The sequence below is a fragment of the Callionymus lyra genome, chromosome 2 (genome assembly GCF_982586985.1).
Source record: "Callionymus lyra chromosome 2, fCalLyr1.hap1.1, whole genome shotgun sequence".
In the NCBI taxonomy this organism is placed as follows: domain Eukaryota; kingdom Metazoa; phylum Chordata; class Actinopteri; order Syngnathiformes; family Callionymidae; genus Callionymus; species Callionymus lyra.
In genome coordinates this window covers 29,845,024-29,866,592 of record NC_141819.1, presented here as the reverse complement: position 1 = coordinate 29,866,592, position 21,569 = coordinate 29,845,024, and the positions used below count along the sequence as shown (strand labels likewise).

General features: G+C 38.0%; 1 protein-coding gene across 1 annotated transcript; it reads left to right on the top strand.

The window, feature by feature from the left end:
- Positions 1 to 343: 343 nt before the first annotated feature.
- LOC148086431 (excitatory amino acid transporter 5-like) lies at positions 344 to 21,377 on the top strand. Its single transcript, XM_087784544.1, has 11 exons — positions 344 to 832; positions 10,809 to 10,888; positions 13,197 to 13,412; positions 14,205 to 14,247; positions 14,322 to 14,553; positions 14,620 to 14,719; positions 16,962 to 17,195; positions 17,435 to 17,629; positions 20,279 to 20,413; positions 20,487 to 20,586; positions 21,110 to 21,377. The coding sequence occupies exons 1-11, from the start codon at positions 692 to 694 to the stop codon at positions 21,368 to 21,370; spliced, it is 1,737 nt and encodes a 578-aa protein (XP_087640670.1). The 5' UTR covers positions 344 to 691; the 3' UTR covers positions 21,371 to 21,377.
- Positions 21,378 to 21,569: the final 192 nt, after the last annotated feature.

Here is a 21,569-nt window from a genome sequence, read left to right as displayed (position 1 = left end):
TTACTGAATGAAATCCAGCAGAAGCCTAAAGCCCACATCCACACCACAGCCCTGCAGCAGAAGGCGATCCTTTAAATACCATGATGCGCGTGTGTGTGAATGAACACACGAGCCGGTCCATGTCGGGTCGACGCAGAGCGTGAAGATATAAAGATATAAAGAGATATAAAGTCGTTGAGTTGATGCAAACAAAAAACATCTTGAGTTTTACTCAACTAACTAAGTAGCCATGAGTTGATGAACATTGTTGTGTCATGGTTGCACCCCGATGTTCTGGTGGGTCGTCTTGAAACCCAGAGAACTGGTTGATACAGAGCAACCGTAACAGGATTGCAGATGTTAACCCCCAGCGACAGGGTTGCCAGCTGTTCTATCCCTCCTGACTCCGTCCATCCTGCCCGGCTGCTGAGGGGTGGAGCAGGGTGGGAGGGGATGTTGGGAAACCGAGTGGACCTTCTTAGCTGAGTGCAGATTGCCACGACAAGAGGACAGGAGGGATGCTGGAGCAGAAGGTGCTATAACACACCAGGGATTACGCTTTACTTCGTACACCATCCCTTCCAATCCTGGAGCACTATTTCCCACTCAGGACTTCTTCTTGCCGCCACTCGAAGCCCCCCGTTGGGGTTTTGTTGTTGAGGATTCGGGACATATATGGGTTGCTGGTAGGACCCAGGACAGGTGACTCAGGATGGCCGTGGCTCTGGACGCAGTGTGGGGGAGGGTGAAGAACGTCTGCAGACAGAATGGACTCCTCATCATGTCGGTGCTCGCCGTCATCATCGGCTGTCTTTTAGGATTTTTCCTGAGGACGCGGCGGCTCACGGAGCAGGTGGGTTCATGTCCTTGAGCAAGTCCTCTCCCTGAAGCCATACAGTCAGTTGAAGAGTCTGGAGTTGAAACAAGAGTATCAATATTATGGGTGTCTATTGGCAAGACTCGATATGTATCACGATACGATATATTGCGATACTGTGGTACTGTCCGAGTACTTGACTCTGGTGTTGCAGAATTTACAGACCACATGACTCGAAGTCGTTACTGCTTTCATTTGTTTTGTAACCAAAATATGTCCAAACATCACATTTTAAAGCTGCTGGATTCAACTGTATCCTCTCATCCTCAGTTAACGACAGGATTTCCCAGGTTTCATTGTTGCTTTGGCTGTGGAGGATATAATGACTGCTGCCATCTGGTGGCCGGAAGTAAAAGTATTTTTTTTACAAATGCTATAAATGTTTGCATGTTAATTAAGAATAAATATAATAATAATTGATCAAATTATTTTATTTTAAACACTTAAAAAAATATAAAACATTCAAGAATTATGATACAAAATTCAAAAGATTTGAAAGCCACCCGAAAATAAAATAAACAAAAAAGAATACGGTGCTGTTGAATATTGATTTAGTACAACAACAAAAATTGCAATATATTCGGTAAGTTGATATTTCCTCATGTCCTTAATCAACATGTAATATGTTATCATTAGACAGAAATTAATCGAAGGCTCTTAGGGTGTAAAACTGAGGTGCTGTATCAAATACAAAGCCACACATTTAACGATTATATTTCAAGGTGAACAAGCAAAAGCAACTTTCTCTAACTGGAGTTTATCGTCTCTGTCTTCTGCCGTCTTGAAGCTAAAATGAGCAGTTTTACTGTGTGGTTAAATAGTTTTTAATTCAGCGACCTTCATCGCACTGATTAAACCCCCTGATCTATTTTTAATTTAATAATTTAATCTCATTTGTATGGCCAATAGACAGTGTGCTCATATTATTACGACCACCGGCCATACATTTTTTTATTAAACAAAGTATTCCCTTATTTAACATCTGTATTCTGGTACTGAGTTCACTATACATAGAATGCAGCCCTAAACCAAAGACAGTGTGAAGATAAATTAATGATTCATTTAATGTTTTTTGTGATTGTGCAGATCGTATTTGTATGATTGAGGACTTACAGTGAAACCATTGGTTATGACAGCCTTCTGACACGCTCTTGAACAACATCTGCAACCAGAAACATGTTGCTATTGTTCTGCGATAACATTTGTCCACCGCCATCTTTGACCTACTCACTGCTGGACCGGAGCTCTGGCCGTATTAACAAGTCCTCGTTGGATGCCAGGGAATGACACACATAAGTGACGCTCAAAGAAACCAAATATGATTGGCTGGCACAGATGTTAAACTCCGATTACATCCCTCTGGAACGGCACAGATTTGGGAATCTGCTCTGGCCAGTCTGAACCAGATACAAGCCAAGGATTGCTCGCAGATAGATTCAGTTACAAGATCCAAAATATGTTTGGAAACAGCAAGAGGGGAAAAAAGAGGAATTAGCGAAGTTATAGAGATAAAACAAGTGGTGATCACGATTGTTTGGCTTCGACAGCATCACCTGACGTCACAGTCTGACTTTCTGATATCAATCACCAACACCTTGATTATTTTCATTACATTATTGAGGGTTAGTTTCAAAATAAAAAGGTCAACGGTTTGAATCCAACCTGTGGCCTTTCTGTGAGTTATGTTCTTTCTTTACACTCCACTTCCACCCACAGCCTACAATAATTCTAAGGATAATAGAGGCCTCCCAATAATTGTAGTTGGGAGTAGTTATTCATATGTCCCCCTGGGATGGACTAGCAACCTGTCCAGGGTGTCCCCAGCCTCTTGCCCATTGAGCTGCAGAAATTTCATCATTTATTTGGATTGGAATCATTTGGAAAGCCTAATTATTCCATTAAAAAAAAAAAAATTTAAGGGAAGAATAAAAAAGACCTTCACAATAATAGGATGTTAAAATGTAAATAAATGTGTTGGCAGTAAAGATAATCTATAAAGTCATGTAGTGGATTAAAGAAAGTTTAAGTTAACTGCAGTTTGGTTTATTAGTATCATGCCGGTAGTACACAAGTATAAAATACACAACATTAAAGTTAAATAAAGTTGAAAATGAAAATAGCAGTGATTATACTTTTTAAAACTTACAGAATTAATTTTAGATTTTATCAAACTACTAGATGTTAGAGTTTATTTCCACCTGAAAAATGCTTTAAATTTAGGTTTTCGAGAAATAAAAATAAAATAATGGCTCAATCATCTGCTCATTCATCAGGTAGAGAATTTGACACCTGTAAAAAGTTGTAACATGGTCGTTAATGACATAAATTAGACACATTTCTGAAACCTTTATTCAATCAAATAAGTTAATTTCATATGTGTGGATTTTTTTGGGAAATCACAAGGACAAAGGTGTTAAAACTATTACTGGACAAAACTCATTTAACTGCAAGAAGAAGAAGAACGGAAGAAATATGTTTTACTTTTTTGCTACATATTTTAGAGAAAGCCAACGATGAAACACTTTTCTCATTTTTTGTTGGGTAAACGATCTAATAATATGAACAGAAAATGAGTGCTTCTCATTCCATGCTCCTTGTGTGGGTTACAATAATGGGATGGACAAAATAGAATAAAAAATCTTTTATGAAATGAATTTCTTGAATCTGAAATCTCATTTTGGTAAAAGGGAAGAGATATTAATTAACATCTACACATATGTATATTATTTATACTAACGTAAATTAATATAATGATTTAAAAAGGTTGATGTGTTTTTTCAAGATTGTTTCATTTCAGTCAGAAACCATGCTAGGAAATATTTGTTTGCTTTAGTGTGACAAAAGGTAAAGAATCTCCACTAAAGATCATAGAAATTGTACTAGTGTGACATCCAGAAAAGTGTTGTCCAGTGCTCGTGTGGCAAACATCCACAAATCCAGGATCAGAACAAGCTGAAATCTGACAGTAAATACAGCCGTACGCTGCTCTAAATACAGCCTCCAAGCAGCTTTCAGGATCGGCTCCATAAACAAAAAGCAGCCATGTCTGTCCATGACAAAAAAAAGACTAAAAATAGCCCGAGTCTCACAATAGAGGATTACAATCCAATCAAATAATTGCGTTTCGTAATTGTACATTCGATAACAAAACATGTCTGCGTGTCACGGAGGTTTGACAGTTGGTCAATAATTCTAGATCCGGAATATCTAATTGTGTGAGTGAGGGGGTGAGTTGGGGGTGAGAGGGAGAGGAAGTTAAGCCCATAGGTTAGCGCAGGACTAACAATACAATTACGAATATGTACAGAGAGAATACAAAGTACGGAACACTCTGGCTCAAACAGCTTCACAGGCCTAAAAATCTTGTTAAAAAAATGAGTTTGAAGAACATATTCATGTTTATAAATATCTAGAACAACATGTTATTGTGAATGATTTCTACTCAACAGTTGTATTAGAATGATATGCTACAATGAAAGAAAAAGATCCCTGGGCTTGATGCGAAGATCTCCTGCTCGGTTTCAACAAGATTCTAGAAAAGATCTCAACGAAACTAGCTTGTGATCAGGCAACACTTAAATGTGATTTTTAAAGTCATTTACAATAGCTGCACTTGATGCTGCACATGGATCACATAGGAGTCCAACTATATGTCAAAAGAGTAATTGTTTGGGAAAAGAGTTAATTCTGTCATGATCTTGTTTTGATTGTTTAAGTGTTTGTGACCCTGGTCTGGAAAAGTGCTATACAAATAAAAATGACTTACTTACTTACAAAGATATGAAAAGATAACAGAAAATATTTCAATAAATGACTCAAAGTCCAATAAATACAATAAAAAAGAAAGTCCAACACAAAGAAAACCAATGTGGCCAATATCTCCAAAAGTCCAATATCGTCCACAGAACCAGGAACAGGAACAAGAACAGGGAACCTGAAAGCAGAACAGAAAACTCATTTAAGCTCTCATAAAGCACTAAAGACAAACGTTCTGAGCAAGAATATACAAGATATGAGACAACTAGTGTACCAGCGCATGAAATCATCTGATCCTGCTTAAAGATCTGGACATGGAAAAAGTGGAACGTAACAAAAACAATATGAAAATATAAAGAAGAACAGTGACTCAACACTTGTGTGTTTGTCCTTCGTCTCACTTGTGCGAGAGAGAACTGTCCAGGTGTTTGGCGAAGTTCATTTCTACATTTCCAGATAGTGAAATAAGCATATTCTTTTATTCATTTGGACTGACTGATCTCTTAGATGATTAATGGCAGATGGTTTTTAAGACTCAAGTAAGTACTTGATTTATTTCATTTGATTGAAAGGAAAACTAAATAAGAAAGGTCTCCCCTGACTAATCGAATTTAAACTCCTAACTGTGACATGGAAATGATACTATGGCTACTAATATCAAACACATGGAGCAGCTCTTTAGCGCTATAAGCAAAGGTCAGTATATCAGGCAAGGTCCTTGGTGCTCTACTATATTTGAAGACCCTGATGCTCGATGAATGTTCAAATAAATGAAGTATAAACATGGACACTTCTCTTCTTACTGGCTCTTCACATGTGTCTCGAGACATCTATGAGAGCAGGAGACGCTTGTAGACGATCTTTGTTAACCCTCACCTTGACCCAGAGACAACACAAGGGTTAAAGAATGACATTTGGTCATCAGATGTTGAAGGGAGATTTTATGAGTGCTAGCAGAATATTGAAAAGTTATATTTAACATTTAAAATGTTTAAACTTTGACATTTTTATGGTTTTAAAGATTTTTTTATTTATTTATAAATTCAAAGGTTGAATTTGTTTTGTCTTTTTAATAATTAAATTACTTTTTTTTAATCAAATTCCAAATGAAAATGTTTATTTTACACATAGACTTTGATAGTCTAATTCCAATAATTCAAAAATCAAAAAACAAATCCCGGCACATCACCCCCATCCTCCAGCAGCTTCACTGGCTCATCAACCAACGAATTGTCTACAAACTCCTCCTGTATACCTTCAAGTCCATCAATCTCTCCCCCCATCCCTGTCTGACCTCATACACACCAACACTACGACTAGCTCCCTCCATTCCTCCTCCTCCATCCACCTTTCTGTGCCCTGTGTCCGTCTCAGCACCGTGGGGAGTAGAGCCTACAGTCGCTCTGTTCCCAAACTTTAGAACTTTCTCCCACCAGACCTCTGCCACTGTGACTCTCTCGCCCTCTTCAAAGCCCAACTCAAACTCCTGTTCCGCACTGCATACCCCTCATAACTCTCTCACCTGCTGCTCCCACCTGGTTTTATTGTATTGTTTAGAACCTCCACCACCTGGTTTTATTGTATTCTGGACGAGGAGAAGCTTAAGTAGCTTGTTTTTAATTCAAATAAGTTATAAACTGTTTTATTCAACCCTTTGAAATAGAAATATTTTAATTCAATTCCCAACATTTTATAAAAAAAATTCAAAGTTTTAACAGACACACACAAAGAGCAACACACAAAGTAACTGAAACACAGCAACACATGCAGCAAAACGCACACACAGAGACAAACACAAGAACACAAACAGCAACACACGCACACACACACACCAACACACACAAAAACAGACACACAGAGCAGATACACACCAAAACATACAGAAAAACACAGGCACACACAGACACACACAACAAGACACACACACAACGTAACACAGTAACACACACACACAGCAACACACACAGCAACACACACAGCAATACACACAGAAACACACGTATCAATAAGAACAGACACACACACAGAAACAGCCAGCAAAACACACAACAACAAACACAGACCCACAATGCAACAACCAAAGACACACACAGAAAGACAAAATAATGCATGCATCAACACACACAGACACACACAGCAACACACACAGCAACACACACAGCAACACACACAGACAAACACAGCAACACACACAGACAAACACAGCAACACACACAGCAACACACACAGACAAACACAGCAACACACACAGACAAACACAGCAACACACACAGCAACACACACAGACAAACACAGCAACACACACAGACACACACAGCAACACACACAGCAACACACACAGACACACACAGACACACACAGACACACACAGACGCGCTGGACGGTGGAGCAGAAACAAGAATCTCTGCTCCTCTGCTGATCCTGCTCTTACGCAGCATGCTAAGCTCTCACTGTGTAATGCTCAACTAGAAAAGCTCTTTAGCTGTCATTACGCTCTCGTCTCCCTGCAGCCAGTCCAGCCACTGAGGTTCGACTTGTCCCATCATATATGGTCTCCATCATCTATGCTTGATCCCAAACACTGATATAGATACTAATGTCCCGAACATCGGTCACTCCTTATAGTTATTCCTGCTTGTTCTTGTTCTCGTCTGAATATTTCATCTTCATCTAATAAAAACATGACAATGTGCCTGCATGTGCACGTGTGGACAGAATGTGTCTCTGAATGATGGATCCGTCTCATCGTTGGATGGTGGGACGGACAAATGAACTGATGGGAAGATTTTGAAACAAAGTTGTTAAAACAAAGGAGTGTTGAACGGCAGAGATGTTTAGAGGTTTGTAGAAGATGAATAGATTATAAAATGGACGGATATGTTTGAATCATGGATAAACCAACAAATGGAAGGATGGAAAGGACAGATGGATCAACTTGTATGTCACTTTCCTGAGACATTTTTGAGAAAAATCAAAATGATTATCTAGACATAGAGACGGAGACAATGATAAGTCAAATGGCAGGTTCATAATGGACGAATAGACAGATATTTAAGGTAGACATGAGAATATAACTGATGTTTCAAGATCCTAAATGTGCTTGAAACCCCCAAAGTATCAAGATGTACCCATAATACAATACAAACCTAGTTGCCATGACAGCTTACAATGTTCATGTGTTCGTACTCAACACCTCTTAAGGGCCATGTTTGTCAATCTTCAAACCTTGTAACAACATCTCTCATTTAAAAAGGCATGATATTGTGTTGTATGTATCATATCATGACACAGTCATTCATTTTGAACTTAGCTTAAAAAATAATTAGTGAATTAGTAGATAAGAATCAAATCTTATCAAGCTGAGACTGCCACCTAGTGGCCTTTAGGATGAAGATAGTGTTTCATACAGGAAGGCCTTATCAATCCGTTGCAAATATAATCCTAAATACTGTAAATTATTTAGACTCTAGAAACTCATCTAGGAAAACTATTGAATTTATTTATGACTGTAATGTGTATTAATATTTGACAGATAGTTTTTCCTTATTAAGACCCAGTGGCAGGCCGTGCATTTCACACAAAGGACTTCAGTGGCGCACGTTTGAATGAATCCATCACTCAATAACTACTTTAAGGTTCTTTATACACCACAGGGATCTGAGCCTGTACTGTTATAGGTCAATAAGACGTTTATCATCAGATGAACACAACTTCAGGGCATTATATCAAAATATCACTCCGACTACAGTCTGTGTGGTTTACATGGCCACGACACACACACTCTGCATCGAAACTTAGTAACAAAACAACACACGTAGAAACAACAACAGCTAGATTTTAATCAGCAGCTACGTCACTTTGAGTCGCGCATACGGTATATCAATGATGACGACAAACAACAGTCCAGACCGAAGCATCATCAGCGTCTCTGAAGCCCGGGAATGAGAATCGATGAAATCAACCAGAGTAAATGTCTTTAGTTGGGAAACAAAATCCGAGTCTCATTAAACTGCAGCGACACACACACACACATTTGGAGGAAATGTGGCAGATAAATCCTTCGAAACTTTTGAAAGATTCGTCTCGGAGTTAGTATAACTTTCTTAACAACGTCCAGCTTTTCTTGAAAAGTCCTTCTTGAAAATGGCTTTGCTAGTATATTCGCGACCAGATTAGGGCCTTCAACCATTGTGTTGAAAAACAAACAGCGAAATTAAACCAAATCAACATTTTAGCTCCATGTGACTTGTCTGAGTGATATCCAATCAGATATGAACGTGTTCAACGCGCTCAACGCGTTCGTCAACTCGAATCTGATTGATTAACACAATCCTTCGGCTGTCGTTTATTTCAATGTACAATAGCCAGTTCTGAAACCTACTAAAGGCCTCGAGCAGATTTCTTCTGGCAACAGAGCTGGTGAGAGCTCAAATATGATTGGATGAAAGTTCTCACATGAACGTACAATCTTGGAAACAGTGCGCAACTTGCGCAAGCAAGAGGAAAGAAATGAAATGAAGAGAAAGACAATGAGGAATAATTTAATACATATTTATGAAAAATAAACCAACAAAAAAAAAAAAAATTAAAATTAAAATTATTTTCTGATTATATTTGACGGCACGCCACTGACTATTTTTGTCATCACAAGAAGCCAAAGTGCTCCTTCCCAATGAAATCAGAAAAGCAAACAATCATGTTAACAACTTTTACTAATCAATAATTTTGCTGGGTCTGAGACGGATGAGAACCTTCTGAACCACCAATGGGTCATAGTACTAGCCCAGTCATATAAAAGCTGATTTATTGACATTATTTGATGTCTTACTGTGCTTTATTCAGTTATGTTTCAATGTTTCTTTAGATGTTCCTTCCATGAAAGCACAGAACATCAACCAAATGGAATCACAGCCAAACTATCCTGTTTTAAATTTATTTTTATTGAAGTTGCCATAATGCAAGCGATTGTAAGTAGTTACAAACACATATTACAATAGTTATAAATGTGCATTGTCTTCATAGGCTTCAGAAATAAATGAGAAGATGGGAGAGAGTCAAGGAGAAAGTTGACACATTTCTTTACTCAAATAGAAATGTTGGTGCTTCGTATTAAAGTCATCTAATGATATTAAATTAAAGGAAACATATTAGCAATTTCAATTATGCTCAAACAAAAGCTCCTCACCGACACGCCGACTGGATGAAGTGACTTCCAACACAGTTGACTGGCAGCCAAGTTGATCCTGTGAGTGAGGGGGATGACACAGCCACTGACGGAGAACATCTGTCCACAATCACTGAACCCTGTGAGAACCGCCCAACATCTGCCCAACTGTCACCCAAATATCTCCGGCACCCATCTGTGTGGCATCTGTTCCAGCGCTGACGTTTGGGCGTTCCCCCCCGAATCTCATTACATTGTAGTAGACGTGAGGATATAATTGTGACAACATGTGACTTTAAATGGGGTGGAATTAATTTATCAGAGCCCAGTGTTGGCGTTATTGAGCTGTTAATGAAACACCACCATATTGATGAAGCTAGCCAGCCAAAAAGGCTTCTACATGGATGGATGGATGGATGGATGGATGGATGATGGATGATGGATGATGGATGATGGATGATGGATGATGGATGATGGATGATGGATGATGGATGATGGATGATGGATGATGGATGATGGACGGATGGATGATGGATGATGGATGATGGATGATGGATGATGGATGATGGATGATGGATGATGGACGAATGGACGGATGGACGGATGGATGGATGGATGGATGGATGGATGGACGGATGGACGGATGGATGGATGGATGGATGGATGGATGGATGGATGATGGATGGATGGATGGATGGATGGATGGATGGATGGATGGATGGATGGATGGATGGATGGATGGATGATGGATGGATGGATGGATGGATGGAAGGATGGACGGACGGACGGATGGATGGATGGATGGATGGATGGATGGATGGATGGATGGATGGATGGATGATGGATGGATGGATGGATGGATGGATGGATGGATGGATGGATGGATGGATGGATGGATGGATGGATGGTCTCAATGACAAATTGTATTATTATTTTAAAATCTATGAAGGTCATATTTAAAGATGCTTGAAAAGTGTATATCATTATTTTTACCTTTACTTTGAGTCAAAATGTGTTTTTTTCTTTCAACAGGAAGTGAAGTACTTCCAGTTTCCTGGCGAGCTCCTGATGAGGATGTTGAAGATGCTGATTCTGCCTCTGGTGGTGTCCAGGTAAAATCTGTGAAATTTAAAGTGTTATTAAGAGTTTTGTTTTTTTCCTGACCAATAAGCCACAGATAGGGAAAATATTGAATTGTATTTTATTGTATAACTGATAAAAATGCATCAATTATACTACATTCATTTGTAACTTCATAAAAACATCCTTCTGTTGTTATAGAGTTTTTTAGATCTCATTTATAGTGAAATATGAAAGACATAATACATCCACTTCTAAACACTTTTGAACGTTTTGATCTGGTCTATGTCAATAGAAAGTTGTTAAAGTTTTTATTTTGTTGTCCAGATATCAGCTTGAACTCTGCAGGCAACATTTGAACCAAATAAAGTGATCAGTATCTATCATCAAAAGTGTCTCTAAATGGGATTTGATGCAGATGCTGATTTGTCACGACAAGAGAATGTATCACATTTCTCTAATTTCACCTTTTAATTAGACTAGATCTGAGTTTATGAAGAAGGGGAAACTATTCTATTAGATCTCAATATCCCCTCAATGGGCTTTTAGCTTGAACACAGAGACATATATGATGTAAACTAGTCAAAGAATTAGAAGAGAAAAGATACGGAAAGATTTACGTCTGAGGGACGCTTCATGGGCACCGACAAGTACAAAGGGTAACCAGTGTCAGGTTCTGAATAGAGCTGGTCACAAACGCAACAATCAAACATCAGACAAAAAAGAAAGAATAAGTTTATTTACGATAAGAGTTCAAAGATTCATGCAATAAAACCAAAGAAACGTCCACATTATCAATTGTCCATTTCACAGTCCAAAGAAAGTCAAAGCTCGAGGACAGGACAGCCAAAGGTTTAAATACATTTTTATTCATTCTTTACTAGTTTTTGTATAGTAGCTGTACACAGAAGACTCCAAAATATACATAAGATTGACGAGTATGATCGGGCGCCGTGGAAATCAGGAAACAGATAGGGGAAAAGTTTCAAAATAAAATCATGAGACATGACAACCAGGAACTGTACGATACAAACTCCCTGAATAAAACCTCCCCCCCAAAAGAAATATACAATATACACAATTAAAGCTGTTATACATGTTTAGCAACACATTTGAAAGTCAGTGAATTCTATTTTTTTGTCTCCTGCTCTAAATAAAATAAACTATGCTATGATGAAATAATGCTAACTGATGAACATCAAATACAGTGCTTGTGTGTTTTAAACATTAAAGTCAAAATGTAAAAGTTAAACTTAAAAATAAAGCTGAGAAAAATGTGTATCTTTCTAAAGATATAAACAAGCAGAGATATTTTGGTAAGAACTGTACTCAATAATTGACTGTAATTCATGTGGTTTAATGAAGGTCAAGAGGTTTGACTAGAACATTCTATGGATCCTTCGTGAAGGTTTGTTGACAAACGCATTCGATGAAGCTGACAAATGTTGAAAAATAAAATATTATTAGTGCACATTTTCAAAATTAAATGAAATGTATTTATCTTTGATGTTTAAATAACGCTTTTGCAACTCAGTCAAAAGGATAATTGATTGATAAATCCTGATCTTATTTGTTATAATTGTGACTAAGTAGGTCATATTGAATTCATAACAAGCGTTAGGATACTGGGGTAAAATACTAGCAGATAAACATGTTATAAAATATGCTTTTTGTTTATATTATTATTTATTATAAGTACAGAAATGCTGGTTTAAATCTGCTTTAAGACCATTTTTTGATACACCAATAGCAAACTTGTGGTTTTTATCAAATGTCAAATATTAATAATATAAATATTTTACTTTTATTTTTTGTTTCTGGAATAGTCTAAGGCTCTCCGTGACTAGAGGAGGGATTTATTTACGGAGCAGTTTGGTCGTCACTAACATTTGAGCTTCTGATCAACAGAAAACATTCCAGAGCCAACATTGTCAATAACAGAACCAGATTTGTGTCCTGTTTGGTTTTCAAAGTACATTTCAGGTCTTGTTGGTTTTTTTTCTTCTTGTAATCGTGGTTGTCCGCGGCAACAAAGCTCAGTGAGGACACGGAGGGTCACAGATTGATGTTGTTCCGAACAGAGCGGAGATTAAATGTGAAAAGGTTGAGCACAGAATGCTAGACTTTAAATCGTCATAAAAGAGATTCATTTAACTGAAGCTCATATTGAGCAGCATATATATTAAAAAGCTGCGTCTATGAATCATCTGTTTGTGTCTATTTATGGTTAAATGCAACATTGTATTCAGACAAACAAATGAGGTCAAATATTTATCCAAGAAATACTTTTAAGATTAAATCCTAATCTTGTCAGTGATTATAAACCTGTGTGTTCTCCAGCTTGATGTCAGGACTCGCTGCCCTCGACGCCAAGTGCTCCAGCCGGCTAGGTCTGATCACTGTGTCTTACTACCTGTGGACCACCTTCGTGGCGGTCATCGTGGGCATCATCATGGTCTCCATCATACACCCGGGCGGGGCCGCACAGAAGGAGGACTCTGAAGACAGTGGGAAGCCCATCATGAGTTCCGCTGACGCCCTGCTTGACCTCATCCGGTGAGATTCTCAACACCTTGTCATGAGTTATCACATGTAGTAGTTCTATCTTTCCAAGTGAAAATACAACAAAAAATCAAATTGTCTTTTGATGGAAATGTCAACGGTGTCATTCTTTAAAAAAGCTAGTTTAAACTTACATGATGATATGAGAATCAAGTCAGTCTACGTAGAGCCTGGTCTATTATACAACATGCATTATCATTCATTCTGAATTTATATTTCAATAAATATATATAAAATAAACCTTAACAAAGGGAAAGGAAACCAGAAATGGGGGAATATTCAACGAAAATAATTAAAAATAAATTGATTGAAGTGTAGACCCGTGCTGCATGAAGGAGAGATTCAGCTACTCCCTCTTATTATTTATTATATACTTATAATGCTTCAATTAGATATATTATGTATATAACTCCCTCCCCCCTTTATACCAGTGTGGTGTGTGGACTTGTAACTTTATTTTTGTCGTTGATAGATTTACCATTATATAATTTTTAGTTTTTTCAGTATTTTTTTAATGATTTTATTATAACATTTTAATTATTATTTTTTATATATTATTATATTATTCAATTTTTTTTTTTTTTACTATTTTCATTTATTTAACTACAGTTTTATGTATGTATATAGACATATTTATTGTATGCTTTACTGTAATGTGAAGGTGTATCCATCAATCAACAAACACATCTATATAATAAAACGTGATTTTAATGTACGTTAAATCTTTGATAAAATATTACATATTTATTACATATTTAATTGTATTGACAAGTGTGTTTCTTACAGCAACATGTTCCCCGCTAATCTAGTCCAGGCCACGTTCCAGCAGGTGAGAACACTGAATCCAGGGTTCTACCACCAGAACACAACTTTAGTCCTGACCTGACATCTCTTTTCCTACAGTATCGAACCAAGAGCGAGTACGAAGTGAAACCAAAGCCAACGCTGAGTCAGTCTCAGTCCGAGTCGTCCACGCGGAGAGCACTCATCTACGGGATCCAGGACGATAACGGGACCGACATTCAGAACTTTGCTCTGGACCTGACTCCACCGCCGGACGTGATCGTTCACACACGAGAAGGAACCAGTGACGGGATGAACGTTCTCGGAATAGTCATCTTCTCCGCCACGATGGGTATGAAATAAAACATTTTAAAATAATGAAAATGCCAGATTTGAACAATTCTATCTGATATTGCAGGGATCATGCTGGGGCGGATGGGCCCGAACGGAAGCGCCTTGGTCAACTTCTGCCAGAGTCTAAACGAGGCCGTCCTCAGAATAGTCGCCATCGTCATCTGGTAATTCTAACATTTCGAACCAGGAGTTTAAGTTTGTTACTCTTAAAAAACTTCTCTATAGCTGGACATGATAGAATTACACACTAAATGTACTCTTTGCGCTTGATGGAGTCTACTGACTCCTTTAAGAAACATCTTAAGACGTTTCTATTTGTTCAGGTTTTTCCTTGAATTTCTCGAACTCCTGTGTTGTTCTCAGTATTATCTTGATCTTTAAAGTATGTACTTTTTTGAGTATTGTTTTGATTGTCTAAGCGCTTTGTGACCCTGGTCTCGAAAAGCGCTATATAAATAAATATTACTTACTTACTTACTTACATGTGAAAAGTAAGTGGGAGATTAGAACTCGATATATTTAAGCACTTTGTCTTCTTTAAAGGGCCAATCTGTAGGATTAATAATGCTGTTTCTGGCTCCACCTGGTGTCTGAGTGGTGTAACTGTTATTAACTAAATAAACAGTTTTACTGTTGCGATTTGTTACCAAAACAGGATAAAGAATTTGTCTTCTTTTTAACTTAAAAAACTATCAGTTCTCAGTACTCACATGACATTCACAGATTCTCCTGACAAAGAGCAAAATAATAATCTCAAAATGTTACGTATTTTTCAATTAAAGAAAAGTATATAAATAATATTTATATTTTCGAATTTAAATTACATGTATCTTGTATGTATATTTTGGAGTCTTCTGTGTACTTCAGCTACTATAAAAAAAACTAGTAAAGAATGAATAAAAATGTTTTTAAACCTTTGGCTGGCAGTTTAAATAAAATATAAAAGGTTGTAAAGAATAACTGAATGACCAAACACATCATATTCCCCAACAAAACAGACAGATTATCATTTCAATTTCATCTTTAGATCATTAAAATCTTAACATTATCACATTAAAAAAGGCCGCACGAGCTAAAAGGATCTAAAATACGCTCCATACATAAACACAGCAGACAGATGTTAAAATCCCACGACAGTATGTTCAGACAAGTCAAGTCCATCTGGAAGATCATGCTGTTACAATTTTGACATTCTCACGATGAAAAGTTTTAATCAGACACTTGGAAAAGTCTTATCTTCAGGAATGATGATGCTAAAGCTGGTCTGGGAAAACTTTCTATTTTAAATTAATTTAAGAAGTGACTTCTTCAACTTATTTTTTCTTATTTTCTTATTGTGAAGTTTTCATCTTGATCTATTTGGTGAATAATACTTTCTTTCCCTCAAAATATAATAACAAAAATAACCAACAAAACCTCTCAGGGAAAGTTTTAGGGGGAAAGGAACTCATATGATTCTGACAAATCTTTGTAAACTGTATATGTTAAATTACATTTTAACACTATTTATATACTATTCTACTAGTTACGTTGTTATGTTTGTTTTAATAACATGTAATATTCGATCAGCAGAAACGATTGATTCTGTAGCAAGGGTCCCAAAAGTCAGATAGATAAAAGTCGACCTTGTCACTCTGTTTTAAGGGGCAGACGAAGGGGTAGGGCTAAGAGGCAGACTTGGGACCAGCCTAAGTTAGGAAGATTCCCAGAGTTTCTTATTCTTTTGTTAATTGTAATGGGGTGGGAATAAGGACGAGGATGACCTCCATGATTATTCAAACATTTCCAAATTTGCTTTAAAGTGTGGATGTAGACTACTGACCTCTCAGTGAAGGGTTCATAGGGGGAGGGCAACTCTATCATGTCAGGGGAAAGGGGGCACAAAGGTCCAACCAATGTCCAATTTCGATGGAATTAAAACCATAAATATTACTAAATAAGGGAGGTAGAGAGGGGGGCAGAAGACCCCCATGAGAAATTAAAAAATGGTCTAATCAAGAGAAAATTGTACTGACCTCTCGAAGTATTTACGAAAAAGGGAACTCATTCTAAGGAAAGGGGCCACAAAGGGTGCAGAAGACCCATATGAAAACTAAAACATGTCCACATTAGCTTACATTTAACCTATATCTAACACATACATAGTTATAAATAAGGATGGCTGAGGCCCATAACTGATCTGAACATACTCTTTTCTATTTATTCCATGGGGTTATTTGGTTGTTGTTATACTCGGGAAACGGCAGGTATTTCAGCTTCAATATGATAAAATAGTATTTTTAAGCTCATATTTATAACATCATGGAATCTACCCTTTCAGTTTTTATTCTCAAGGCTATTTTCTTCACCCCATGTGTTCTTGGTTCCCCCATTAAGAAATTCAATTCTCTCTTAATCTGCTGGCAGGTACTTCCCGTTTGGCATAGTGTTCCTGGTGGCTGGTAAAATCCTGGAGATGAGCGACCCGTCGGCGATGGGTAAGAAACTGGGCTTCTACGCCGTCACCGTGGTGTTCGGCCTCGTCCTCCACGGCCTCTTCATCCTGCCGGCCATGTACTTCTTCATCACCAAGAAAAGCCCCATCGTCTACATTCGAGGAATCCTGCAGGCCTTGCTCATTGCCCTGGCGACCTCTTCCAGGTGAGAACTGTGTTCCACGTAGACAGAACAGAAGACAGTGTATTAAGGTACATTTTTAATCTTTATTTCTTCGAATATTGCCTGAGTCACTTCACTTGTCGCTGCCCTCAGATCAGCTTGAAGCATCTGCTTCTTGAAGCAGTTTATAGTCTGTATTAAAACATAGTTGCAGCGGCGCGTCAGCAGCAAACACAGCTGTCGAAAGTCCACCTGCGTTAACGTCACATCTCTTCCTCCAGCTCTGCCACGTTGCCTATCACCTTCAAGTGCCTCCTAGAGAACAACCACATCGACCGCCGCATCATCCGCTTCGTGCTCCCGGTGGGCGCCACCATCAACATGGACGGCACGGCGCTGTACGAGGCGGTGGCCGCGATCTTCATCGCACAAGTGAATAATTATGAGCTGGACTTTGGCCAGATCATCACCATCAGGTCAGTGGACTGTGCAGGAGACCATCTGTGCCCCTAAGCTCATCAGCATGCTAATGGTCCACCATCACCAGGGTTTAAGAGCAATAATATGGAGCTATAAATCCTTCACACTCGTTTGTAGAATCATATCACAGCCTCGTTACATTTGATATGATGATCCGTCGCGCAGCAGCAGAGGCCCTCGCTCAAGACCTCAGGATGGTCTTTGTCTTCACAGTTTGTGGAGTTTTTGGACAGTCAAAAAGAGCATTAAAAGTTCGTTAGATACTTCAGCATGTGGACATTAAAAATAGACGTTGGTTTTTCATATCTTTTCTTACCATAAAAATGTACAATTTATAATCTATTTTGTTTTTCAACTCTAGCATCCATATTTTTGGCCACAGTTTGAGGTTCAATTTTGTTCGTGAGATAATTTTGAAAGTTGACTTATATAACTCAGAGTCCTTGTTTGAGGACAATCGAATTAAAACTGATCATATTGAAATTTTTTAGAGAGATGAATATAACATCTAAAGAGGCTTTGTTTTTATGATACTTTGGTGAGTTAATATTTATAGCCACAAAATGTAAAATGCAAACATAGGAATAAAAAAAGGCATTTTAAATGTTTCCATATTTTATTTATTACGTTTTAAATATTTTTTGTGACCAAAATATAAAATTTAAACCTTGAATTATTGAAATGTATCATACTAAATGTTTTTATTCTTCAAAAAGGATAGAAATTTAATTTTCTGGCCATTTATACCTATATTTACCAAGTTTTTGACATGTTTTAATCGTTAAATTTAGGGTATTAAATTAAACTTTACACCTCTCTGTTATATATCTTTACATTGCAGTGCCAAATTTTAAACAGAAGTAAATTACCATAAATTAAATAAAGAATTTGGTTTCTATAAAATTCAGAAATGATTGTAACAGTTTGTGTTTTTCAAGTTTACTGAACAAAACAGAAGCTCTCTTGAGGTTTTCCAGGTCTGCTGGGTGTGTGTTTGTGTTCTTATAGAAAGGTTTCACAACACTGTGTGACACACGTCTCAAGGTGAAAGTGGGGTGGATGTCCATGGTAACAGTATTCCCTGTATCCTCACCTTAGCTGCTTCATCCCTGAACAACTCCTCCTCAAATAATGATCAGAGACTCAGATCAACTTTTGACAAATTGTTCTCAGTTGTGGATTCATGGTGCTTCCTGACTCAAAACTCTTTTTATTCAAGATTGTTTAGTCAGAATCATGCAGCCGGACCTGTTGGTTCTGATGCCGAGGATCAGTGCGAGCTACAGACGGAGGTTAAGGTCAAAGCTGCAGCGCTAGCGTGACTGGAAATATCGTTGCGGTTTAATGTTTCTCGTCAGGATAAGCGGATGATTTCAATCTACAGTAGCTGTATGGCTTTACAACATTACACGGATGAAATCTGTGGCCTTTGTTGTTGAAAAACATGTCCCATAAATACCTCCCTGACAATGTATCATAAACCACGTGTATACAGGATGTTTTGGATGGAATATTTCTCTTTGTATACCAAATCAACCATCTCAGCTTTTTATTAAGTAAGTAAGTAAGTAAGTCATTTTTATTTGTATAGCGCTTTTCCAGACCAGGGTCACAAAGCGCTTAAACAATCAAAACAAAATTCAATAAAGTATATACTTTAAAGATAAAGATAAAACTGAACAGGAGTTCCAGAAAATCAAGGAAAAGCCTGAACAAATAGAAACGTCTTAAGATGTTTCTTGAAGGAGTCGGTAGATCCATCAAGCGCAAAGAGAGAGGAAGATCATTCCAAAGCTTAGGAGCAACAGTCTGGAAGGATTTCTCTCCTCTGGTCCTGAGCCGTGTGCGAGGAACCATCAGTAGATTCTGATCCACAGACCTCAGAGCCCGAGTTGGGGTGTAAGGCTGGATCAGATCAGTGATGTAAGGAGGAGTCTGACCATGAATAGATCTGAAAGTAAGAACCAGAATTTTAAAGTTGATCCTGAAAGAAACTGGAAGCCAGTGAAGAGTTTTAAGGATCGGAGAAATGTGAGTTCTTCTACTAGAGCGGGTCAGAATTCTTGATGCAGAGTTTTGTATTAACTGCAGACGATACAGCTCCTTCTTGTTAAGACATGAAAATAAACTGTTGCAATAGTCCAGGCGAGAAGACACAAACGCATAGATTACAAGCTCCAGATCATGTTCCGACAACATTTTCCTAAGTTTAGTGATTTTTCTCAGTTGAAGGAAACAGTTTCTGGTCAGTTTTCTGCTGTGTTGAACAAGAGACATGTCTTTATCAAATACAACACCCAGGTTTCTCAGGCTCAGTTTGACAGACTGATGCCATAGTTAATTAAATAACCTTATTATGTTAAGAACCTGAACCTAAAGACTTAAATCAAGATAGAGATAAAAGTTATTTTATGAAGTAATTTAACTTGAAAAAAATAAAAGATTTGAGTCAGATTTATTGAAGGAGCCAAAGCTAAGCTAAACAATATGTAAGTTGGACATTATTTATTTTCTAAAACCTTTTTACGTTTCTAAATTTTCACCAATTCTGTCTTTGAAACACTTTCAACTCACATTGTGTTGTGGTTACCTAGCCTTCCTCTGGTTTCGCCTGCACTCTAATCAACAAAAACGTCTCTCGACAGCATCACTGCCACCGCGGCCAGCATCGGTGCTGCTGGGATTCCACAGGCTGGACTGGTCACCATGGTGATCGTGCTCACATCCGTTGGTCTGCCAACTGATGACATCAGTCTAATCATCGCAGTAGACTGGGCCTTGTAAGTAGAAGTGATGCTGCTTAGAGTCGTCTTTCGGTTCCAAGTCTCTCACACGTGTCCTCGACCTGCACAGAGACAGATTCCGCACCATGGTGAACGTGATGGGCGACGCTCTGGCCACGGGCATCATGGCCCACATCTGCAGGAAAGACTTCATGAAGGAAGGAGATGGGGTGAGGATGGATTCATCTCTTGAAGTTTTTTTTATAGATGTTTCTATTCATATAAATATACGGTTGGCTTTCAAAATACTATTAAATTTACCATTTTAGATATTGAAATTCTTTTTCTTTTAATTAAAATATTGTTTTTAGCAGTTAATTCTTTTTTAGAATTATCTAATTCAATAATTCTAAATCTAAAGGTTGAATTTGTAAAAAATAAAATTAAAAATTGAATACTTTCAAAATTCATGTGTTATGGAAAATATTTAAATATTGATCATTATCAATTGTACACTATTCATTCTGAAGTACATTTTCCAAGTTCAATATTATTTATTCATAGTCTTTTAAATTCAATATAGAAATGTTGTTATAGTAGTGCCTACATTTTTATGTTGAATTAGAAAATCTATTTTTCAATTATTATTCAATGTAACTAGTGTAACTAGTGTTCATCCAGGAGACCTCCTGAGGGATCAATAAAGTTCTACCTACCTATCCATCATTTTTGACGCATCATTTTGTGGACCAGGTGCCTTTGATCTGCGAGACCAAGCCGGTGATGAGCACCCCTCCTCTCATGAACTGCCACAACAACAACGGCAACTTCCGACTGCTGTCCTCGGGACTCAAACACGAGCTGATCCCTCCGGAGGTGGCTCGACTCATGCAGCTGGAGGAGGGAGTGCGACCCCCCGGGGAGCGAAAGAAGCCCACCATTCCCCCACGACACACGAAGAAGAGCAAAGAATCATGCACTGTAGACATGAACGGCATCGAGACCAACGTATAGTCCACGGGAGGCGTTGTTGGACTGAGACACCCTCCAGGCTCGGTCCAGGTGTAGTGCCAAGCTCCCCTGAAGCTGAAGTGCAAATACGTGTGCACGTAAGAACACTGTAGCAGCAGCGCTTCGACATTTGTATTTGATATTTTATACGGTTTATTATCGGTTCTGTCCTGAGAAGTGTTGCCGTGACCTTTCAGTGTTG